Here is a 10,519-nt window from a genome sequence, read left to right on the forward strand (position 1 = left end):
ACGATGTACGTCGACAGAGTGGCACAGGCAGGCATATTGGCGTACAGGTACGTCCAATATTCGATGCCGCCCTGCCATCGGGAGCGCGCCGCCGGCGGCGCGCTCCCGCGCTGGTCGGGACCCCCGTGAGTCCGGTCGCGGGACCCGCGGACTCGATCGCCGCGGGCATCCCCGCGATCGTCTCACGGAGCGGCCGAATAGAGCAAATGCTGTGTAAACAACATTTGTCTATTCTGCCTAGCAACTAGTGACGCTGATCTCTGCTCCATGTGATTGGAGCAGAGATCAGTGTACACTAAATGAAAGCCCAACCCCCCCACAGTTAGTAACACTCCCCTAGGAACACTTAACCCCTACACTGCCACCCACTGGTTAACCCTTTCACTGCCAGTGTCATTTACACAGGAATCACTGCATTTATATAGCAGCGATTACTGTATAAATGACAATGGTCCCAAAAATGTGTCAAAAATGTCCGATGGGTCCCCCACAATGTCGCAGTCACAATAAAAATCGCTGATCGCCGCCATTACTAGTAAAAAAAAAAAAAAGAATAAAAAATTATTAATAAAAATGCTATAAAACTATCCCTATTTTGTAAACGCTATAACTTTTGCGCAAACCAATCAATAATCGCTTATTGCGATTTTTTTTACCAAAAATATATAGGAGAATACGTATCGGCCTAAACTGAGGGAAAACATTTTTTTTATATATTTTTGGGGGATATTTATTATAACAAAAAGTAAAAAATAATGCGTTTTTTTCAAAATTGTCGCTCTATTTTTGTTTATAGCGCAAAAAATAAAAACCGCAGGGGTGATCAAATACCATCAAAAGAAAGCTCTATTTGTGGGAAAAAAAGGACGTTAATTTTGTTTGGGAGCCACGTCGCACGACCGCGCAATTGTCAGTTAAAGCGACGCAGTGCCGAATCGCAAAAAGTGGTCTGGTCTTTGACCAGCAAATTGGTCCGGTCTGAAAGTGGTTAATTTACAATATGATGATACAGTGGCACTAATGTCATCGCATCAGTGCCACTCTGCATTTGGAAGACTACTCACTACTGGGAAAAGACCCAATGCATCATGAGGACCCAGCCTGAAGACTTCCGAAAAAAAAAATAAAAAAAAAAAAATGGTACTGTAAGTACAGGGAGGGAAGAAAGTATTTGAGCCCCTGCTGATTTTGTACATTTGCCCACTGACAAAGAAATGATCAGTCTATCATTTTAATGGTAAAGTTTTAAAAGTGAATGACAGAACAACAACAAAAATAACCAGAAAAACGCATTTAAAAAAGTTATAAATTGTATTTTAATGAGTGAAAAAAGTATTTGATCCCCTATCAATCAGCAAGATTTCTGGCTCCCAGGTGTCTTCTATACAGGTAACGGGCTGATATTAGGAGCACTCTCTTGAAGGGAGTTCTCCTAATTTCAGCTTGTTACCTGTATAAAAGACACCTGTCCACAAAAACATTCAATCAGATTCCAATCTCTCCACCATGGCCAAGACCAAAGAGCTGTCCAAGGATGTCAGGGACAAGAGTGTAGATCTACACAAGGCTGGAATGGGCTACAAGACCATCACCAAGCAGCTCTGTGGGAGGGTGACAACAGCTGGTGCAATTAATCGCAAACGGAAGAAACACAAAATAACTGTCACTCTCCCTCGGTCTGGGGCTCCATGCAAGATCTCACCTCATGGAGTTTCAATAATCATGAGAATGGTGAGGAATCAGCCCAGAACTATACGGGAGAATCTTGACAATGATCTCAAGGCAGTTGGGACCATAGTCACAAAGAAAACAAAGGACTGAAATCCTGCAGCAGCCGCAAGGTGCCCCTACTCAGGAAAGCACATGTACAGGCCCATCTGAAGTTTGCCAATGAACAGCTGAATGATTCAGAGGAGAACTTGGTGAAAGTGTTGTGGTCAGATGAGACAAAAATTGAGCTCTTTGACATCAACTCAACTCGCCATGTTTGAAAGAGAAAGAATGCTGCTTATGACCATAGGCAGCATTCCTTCTCCTCGAAACACGGTGAGTTGAGTTGATGTCTAAGGCGCTTCCTGCAGTCAAACATGGAGGTGGAAATGTTATGCTTAGGGGGTGTATCATTCTGCTAAGGGGACAATATAACTTCACTGCATCAAAGGGACGATGGACGGGGGCCATGCACTGTCAAATCTTGGGCGAGAACCTCCTTCCCTCAGCCAAGGCATTAAAATTGGGTTGTGGATGGGTATTCCAGCATGACAATGACCGAAAACACACAGCCAAGGCAACAAAGGAGTGGGTTAAGAAGAAGCACATTAAGGTCCTGGACTGGCCTAGCCAGTCTCCAGACCTTAATCCTATAGAAAATAAGTGGCGGGAGCAGAAGACTCGAGTTACCAAACATCAGCCTCTAAACCTTAATGACTTGGAGAGGATCTGCAAAGAGGAGTGGGACAAAATCCCTTCTGAGATGTGTGCAAACCTGGTGGCCAACTACAAGAAACGTCTGACCTTTTGCCACCAAGTACTAAGTCATGTTTTTTGCAAAGAGGTCACTTTTTTGTGGTTATTCTGTCTCCCACTGTTAAAATAAACCTACCATTAAAATTATAGACTGATCATTTCTCAGTGAGCAAACGTACAAAATCAGCAGGGGATCAAATACTTTTTTCCCCCCTCACTGTATATGAGAAAGAAAACAACATAAACAGGGACTCCGGGGAGGGAGGAGGTGATCAGCTGGCAGCAGGCTGAATCGGACGTTGGCTTTTAAAAAAAAAAAAAAACACTTTAGCTTTTATATCTACTATTTTTTTCTTCGTTCAACCCAGTGGGTATCCGATGATGTTAGTACAGCAATCTCCCCCACTGAGCTATTGTGTGTCAGAACACACTGGTCAGCGCACTCAACCATTGGCTGAGAGCACTGATCGGATGCCGATCGGCAGACCTTTTTCGGTCATGCCCCTTCAACAGATGCCAGACGTTCGGCCGTCTGCCATACACACGGGCTGAATGTTCGGCCTATGTGTACGGGGCTTTAGTTAAGCTGCATAGATCAAGCAAAGTCACATGAAAAACAAATTGTTCTCCATGTGCCCTGGTAACACCATACAAGACTCTGGTCCGGCCGCACCTGGAGTATGCTGTCCAGTTCTGGGCACCAGTCCTCAGGAAGGACGTGCTGGAACGGGAGAGAGTCCAGAGAAGGGCAACAAAGCTAATAAAAGGGACTGAAGGACCTTAGTTATGCGGAAAGGTTAAGAGCACTGAGCTTATTCTCTCTGGAGAAGGGATATGATTTCAATGTACAAATACCGTACTGGTGACCCCACAATAGGGATAAAACTTTTCTGCGAAAGGGAATTTAATAAGACATGCGGCCATTCATTAAAATTAGAAGAAAAGAGGTTTAACCTTAAACTACGTAGAGGGTTTTTTACTGTAAATGTAGCAAGGATGTGGAATTCCCTTCCACAGGGGGTGGTCTCAGCGGGGAGCATCGATAGTTAAAAAAAAAAAAAAAAAAAAAAAAAAAACTATTAGATAAGCACCTGAACAACCACAATATACAGGGATATACAATGTACTGTAATACTGACATATAATCACACACATAGGTTGGACTTGATGGACTTGTGTCTTTTTTTCAATCTCACCTACTATTCTATATACCGTATATACTCGAGTATAAGCCGAGATTTTCAGCCTCTTTTTTGAGGCTGAAAGTGCCCCCCTCGGCTTATACTCGAGTCATCGCTGTCTGCCCGCTCGATCAGCGTGTCGAGCAGACAGACAGCGGCCATTCTATTCAAAAGCCGCGCCTCCGGCGCCGCCTTCGCCTGTGATAGGCGGAACACTGAATTTCCCAGCAGCCTGTGTTCCGCCTATCACGGACATCGTATCATCCTCGTACTACGGACGAGGATGATACGACGTCTGTGATAGGCGGAACACAGGCTGCTGGGAAATTCAGTGTTCCGCCTATCACAGGCGAAGGCGGCGGCGCAGCTTTTGAACTTTACAATGGCCGCCGACGAAGAGGGCACGGGACGGCACGGCACGGGACGGGACGGGACGGGGGCAAGGCAAGGCAAGGCAAGGCAAGGCAAGGCAAGGCAAGGCACGACACGGGACGGATGCAAGGCGGCAAGGCACGGGACGGAGGCAAGGAGGCAAGGCACGGGACGGAGGCTCGGGACAAAGGTAGGCTGGACACACACACACACACACACACACACACACACACACACACACATGGATGGAGACACACACAGGGATGGATGGATGGATGGAGACACACACACACAGGGATGGATGGAGACACACACACACAGGGATGGATGGATGGATGGATGGAGACACACACACACAGGGATGGATGGATGGATGGACACACACACACACAGGGATGGATGGACGGACACACAGGGATGGATGGACGGACACACAGGGATGGACGGACACACAGGGATGGACGGACACACAGGGATGGACGGACACACACACAGGGATGGACAGGCATGTCTCACCCTCGGCTTATACACGAGTCAATAAGTTTGCCAGTTTTTTTGGGGGTAAATTGGGGGCCTCGGCTTATATTCGGGTCGGCCTATACTCGAGTATATACGGTATGTATGTATTGTTACATAGTGCATTCCTGCATGACCTGTGTGCCACAAACTCATAACGTTAATGTTCTGGTATAAAACACATCATAATGTACAATAAAAATGTATTTTCAGTTATATAAAATTATGTGCAAGGTTTCCACATATGTAATTGGTTATTTATTCCTTTATTTATTTAATACGGGCATTTTTTTTGTACGAGTTTAGGCAGAACTTTACATATTGTACATTCAAATCCTTCCCCCTAGGAGCTTACAATCTAAGATCCCTAGTTCACATTAACAACAAACGCATTGTGTGGTCCGCCAGATAAGCTGACTCGTACAACCAGATACTTTGTAAACATCGGCTGTTTCAGTACTTTATTTAAAAGGTAGCTTGTGCTGAAAAAAATATGCAGAGTGCCATTGAAAATGCCTAGTTGCTGGGCTCTCTCTGGCTTCAATAGGTTTAGTGACTCAACCACGTGATTGAGCCGCATTTTTACAGCCACTCAACCACAGGGGTTGGAGTTGTACACATGACGTTGCCACAATGCTTTGCAATAAGAACTAAATGGGGCCATGTAGTAAATACATTGTGGCAATAGGGGGTTAATCACTTGCTGACAGGCCGCCGTTATACTGTGGCAAGGTAGCACAATCTCGCGAATCGCCGTACCTGTACGTCAGCTCAGGAACTCGCTTTTGCAGGCGTGCGCTCCCACTTCCCAGTGGGGGGAGCCAACCAGCGGGTCCGGTGGACTTGATGCCCGACGACCACCCGTGATTGTTCCCCGCAGTGACAGAACGGGGATCTGCATGTGTAAACAAGGCAAATCACACAGATACTTTCTTTCTGCTATGCAGGAAGACGGATCTGTGTGTTCCCCAGTCACACAGTCCCCCCATACAGTTAGAAAATACAAATCGGGAACACTTTAACCCCTTCCCTGCCAGTGACATTTACATAGTAATCAGTGAATTTGTATAGCACTGATCGCTGTATAAATGTCAATGGTCCAAAAAATTTTTTAAAAAAGTGTCAAAAGTGTCCAATCTGTCCGCTGCAAAGCCCCGCTAAAAATCGCTGATCGCCGCCATTACTAGTTAAAAATAAAATAATAATGCCATAAATCTATTCCCTATTTTGTGGACGCTATAACTTTTGCGCAAACCAAAAATATGTAGAAGAAAAATGCATATTGGCCTAAACTGAGGATGTGTAAATATATATATATATTATATTTTTTTTATTTATTTATAGGGATATTATATTATAGCAAAAAGTAAATAGTTTTTTTTTTCAAAATTGCTGCTTTTTTTTTTGTTTATAGCGCAAAAAAATAAAAAAAAATAAAAAAAATAAAAAAAATAAAAAAAGACGTAGAGGTGATCAAATGCCACCAAAGGAAAGCTCCATTTGTGGGAGAAAAAAAAAAAAAAAGGACATACATTTTGTTTGGGTACGGCGTCGCACGACCACGTAATTGTCAGTTAAAGCGACACAGTGCCTTATCGCAAAAAACGTCCTGGTCATTAAGGGGTGTAAATCCTTCCGGTCCATAAGTGGTTAAACAGGCGGTGAGGAGGCAACAAATTGCCTCCTCGCCATCTATAAAACCACTCATGGGCTGTATTCACACCTATGCATTTTTAGCGCCTTTTGCACCACAGCCCATTTAATATGGTTTACTATGGAACACGTTCTGTACAGCAAATCAGCAAAATGCACTAAAAATGCATAGGTGTGAATCCAGCCTAAGAAGCGATCCACGCTCTGATCTGACTAAGCACTGTCTAAATGGGTATATTCCCTTACTTTTTGGGGATTTTTTTTTCTTACTTCCTGTTGCGTTTCTGGGAGAGGAAGTGTGGGGAAATCTCCCCAATGGTACACAGACAGCACAAAAATAACCTGTAAAGGCGTTTTACCTTTCTCAACTGTATCCAAACTGCAGATTACATCTCACAAGAGAAGCATAGGATGTTTTCACAAATGTTCCTGCAGTAAAAAGGGCCTTGCCCTGGGGTTGTTAAAGACTTCAGATCCATCAGTGCACATCCACACTAGCCAGCATGCTAAAAAGCGCCGCTTAATGCGGCCGTGGCTCAGTGTGAAAGCGGTCCTAGCGCTGTTTAAGCGGCGCTTTTCGGATGCTATCGGGGCGCTTTTATCCCCAAAGGGGTTAAAAACGCCCATTTTGTGGTGCTTTGGAAGCACTGCCCATTTGTTTCAATGGGCAGGGAGTTTTGGGAGCGCCAAAAAGCCCCAGAGATGCTGCTTGCAGGACTTTTTCGAAAGTCCCGCAAGCGCACCGCTACCAGTATGAAAAGTCACACAGAAATGAATAGGAGGCGGTTTTCAGAGGCTATTTCTAGCGCTGAAAACACCTGAAAATTGCCTCAGTGTGAAAGGGGTTTTAGAAGTGTTAAAAAAAAAAAAAAAAAAAAATGACACTTCATTAAACTCTATGAATCGCAGCATGTGTGGGAGGGCACTGAGAGTTTACATTGCAATCTATGACACTCGAGTCGCATCAAAGTAGTGCAGGAACCTTTTTAAAGTCGCTGCAACTTTAGATCACATCAATTTGAACGGCTGCCATGGAAATACATGGGCTGCCACTTGTCATGCAACTTGTGTTCAAAGTCACACAAGTGTGACTGGAGCCTAAAAAGTTTTTGCGTCATAACTCCAAAACAAGCATTCTGTAAAGAAGTGTCAGAAAAGTATTAGAACGCATTTTCTTTATACTTGTTCTGGGGCAGCGACTCAAAGCGTTGCAGCCAAGGCTTTTGTAGGACAGTCAAGAAACTAGCATAATAAAAAAGGAGATGGCAGTCTCCATGATTCTCAGATGAAGTTCTAAACAAGTTAGGAATTATTCCCAGAGCCTGGCCCAACTAAAAGATGGCCGGACACATTTAACACGATCATTCGATGTAACTAAAATGATCAAATTCAATAGGAATCCTAAAGCAGAGACCCTCCACACAATCAATTTATTAAGCTTTTGATTGGCAAGTTAATCAGTTGTGGTAGAACGTTATTGGTTGTTTCTGATCAGTTGAACAAATATCTGCCTGTGCATCACACAACTGATCATAATACAGATCGATTAATTGATCGTTTCTGATAGCTTGAACTTTTAATCAATGTCATATGTGTTGCATTGCTTGATGTTTTAATTGATTAGATATTGCTTGTTATCAAATCACACATACATAGAAGTGATCACAAATCGCTACATGTATGGCTAACTAGCAGTCTGGCCACACACATATCAATATGATCAATCGATCGATCATAGGTTGTTACTAAGATGATAAACTTAAATAAGAATCATAAATCACAGACCCTCCAATCGAGTCATTTAGTGAGTTTTTGATTGCTTTTCATGCGGACAAGTTGACAAATTTTCAAAAGCTTATTGCTGATAGAGCTCATAGTGTATGGGCTGAATTGTTCGAGATTTTGATGATAAAATTGCTTGTTTACAATTGCTCACGCCTAGACCAATCACAAATAGATGTGTGTATGGCCACCTAGATAATTCCCAGGGCCTGGCCCAAGTAAAAGATGGCCAGGAGCGTATCAGTATAATCATTCATTTGATGTGACTGAAACGATTGAATTGAATAATGCGTTGCATCGGTCGATATTTTGACTGATACTGAATGATTGTTTGCTTGTACCTAGAATTGATTGCAAATCTATATGTGTATGGTCACTGAGATTATTGGCAGAACCTCTCTGCTGAGCAGCCGGATGACAGGTCCGTGTCCGCTCCACTATGCAGAGCAGACACGGACACAGACCCACTATACACTATGGAGCAATCGGATGGAAACTGACCGCCTGTCCTTTCCATCCGATCCACCAGACAGATGAGGAATAGGACCACCATTCCTCTTTTTGGCAGATCAGATGGCGAATGGGGTCAGCGGACACGTGTCAGCTGACATCCACCGCTCCACAGCAGAGGGTCTGATCAGGTCTGCCTGAAAAACTGACTGATATGACCACACACAAATCGTAGGTCAACCCGGGCCATTCAAATCGCACACATGTCGACCCATGCCATTCAAATCGCACACATGTCGACCCATGCCATTCAAATCGCACACAGGTCGACCCGGGCCATTCAATCATTCAGTGTGACCAAAATGATTGAATTGAATAACGCACATGTTGCATTTAGGGTTGCCACCTCATCCCTTTAAACCCGAACACATATGAATTGCGCAGGTTCTGAGACTAATTTAATGCAGACAGGACACCGAGTTTAATTACCACCTTAATCAGCCTCAGAACCTGTGTAATGAATATGTGTTGGGGTATTAAAAGATAAGGTGGCAATCCTAGTTGCATTGTGCAATATTTTCATTGCTGAGGAACCAATTGTTTGCTCGATCACAAATCTATACATGTATGGCCAACCTTAATACAGTCATCACACAAGTGTCAGATCTTTGTTTAACCAGCTTGGATTCCAGAGCCACATGCTGAGCGTGCGATGTGTCAGAGCGCTACACACCCACCTCCGGAGAACAGGTAAGTTTTCTCTCCAAGAACCGTCACCCAGCAATTACAATTTTGGATTTAAACCACAAAAAAACATTTTGCTCCATCATTTGCTGTGCCAGCTCTTTGTGTATTGTTCCATGAATCCCTGCCAGGTACACACCTCCTGAATGTACTTACAGGAAGACCATGGGAGGTGGGTAGCCGTGCCAGCCTTGAATGATGCCAGTAAACATCTTTGCATTGAGTCCTGTCTATAGCAAAAGGTCACTTTGTGATGAAAAATGCTATGTAGAAACCAATACTCGAGCAAGCGATCGATATTGCAGTTCGCTATTGTGTATCGGTCTTTTGTCTATGCCCTACACATGCAACAAATTATCTATATCAGATTTTTTTTTCCAGTGAATTCTTGTGGTTCAGCCAATGATTTCTATTGGTGTCGCGGTACTCATGGAAAGCTTTGCAGCACATAAATCCTGTTAGGGGGATTAGTACTTGTCAGGTTTGGTTAACTCACTCAGGGCTACTAACTAACGAATGCCAAGCACGTGTGAATAAAAGCCCCAACACATTGATCAATCAGGACCCCCCCGTGCTCCCTACCATCCCCTTTCTGATTCAATACATAGCACAGCAGATCAGCCCCCTGGACATTATTGTAAAGACTTCTATCCCAACCAAACAAAGCGCAAGAGCTGCAATAGCCCAAAGCTCTGCAGTAATCCAGGGCTGGGTGATCCAAGCACTCTGCAAGGCTGGGAGTTTGGCATGGAGGACACAGCCTGGATGGATGGATGGATGGAGGGAGGCAAAGCCTGGCCTTACCTCGCAGGGTGCTGTCCTGTCCATAGGGGGGTGCGCCATTATTAGGAGAGATCAGAGGGGAACGCTCATCATCAATCCCATCAGCAGCCATGACTGCAGCAGCTGCAGCTCCAGCAGAGGGGAGGGAAGGAAGCCTCTCACAATGTACATGTCACAGGGCTGGGAATCACAAGGAAGAGGGAGGAGGAGACACAAGACTGCCTCCCACCTTGACCCTCATGGCTGGCCAACCACGCCGTCCATGGATTCAAATCCTGACATGATGCCATACTTGTCAGCTGTCACAGGCTGGGAAGCCTTGTCCTTGAAATGAAGCAGCTCTGATATTTCCAAGTGACAGAGGAAATTTTTTGTCGTGGATGGCGGAGACAAATAAAACAATTCTAAGAAACCTTGACATCAGCAATGATCCCACTTAGGGGGCCATTCATTAAAGCATTTGCAACACGTTTCTGGCGATGTAGCCGCAAGCCTTTGCGCCAAATTCATTTTCATTGCACGGACCAACGAGTAGCGCACAATTTAAGTAGTCATTTTTTTGACAGACTTTT

General features: G+C 44.3%; 1 protein-coding gene across 1 annotated transcript in view; it reads right to left on the bottom strand.

Annotated features, from left to right (window-relative positions):
- PIP4P2 (phosphatidylinositol-4,5-bisphosphate 4-phosphatase 2) overlaps positions 1-10,159 on the bottom strand; it is a 107,705-nt gene extending 97,546 nt beyond the window's left edge. Inside the window, exon 1 of the mRNA XM_077493007.1 lies at positions 9,969-10,159. Within this exon, the coding sequence (XP_077349133.1) occupies positions 9,969-10,059 (91 nt within the window). The 5' untranslated portion in view covers positions 10,060-10,159. The remainder of the gene's footprint in view (positions 1-9,968) is intronic.
- Between the last annotated feature and the right edge of the window lie 360 nt (positions 10,160-10,519).

The sequence above is a fragment of the Lithobates pipiens genome, unplaced genomic scaffold (genome assembly GCF_037356315.1).
Source record: "Lithobates pipiens isolate NorthernLeopardFrog02 unplaced genomic scaffold, aLitPip1_a1.2 Scaffold_19, whole genome shotgun sequence".
Lineage (NCBI taxonomy): Eukaryota > Metazoa > Chordata > Amphibia > Anura > Ranidae > Lithobates > Lithobates pipiens.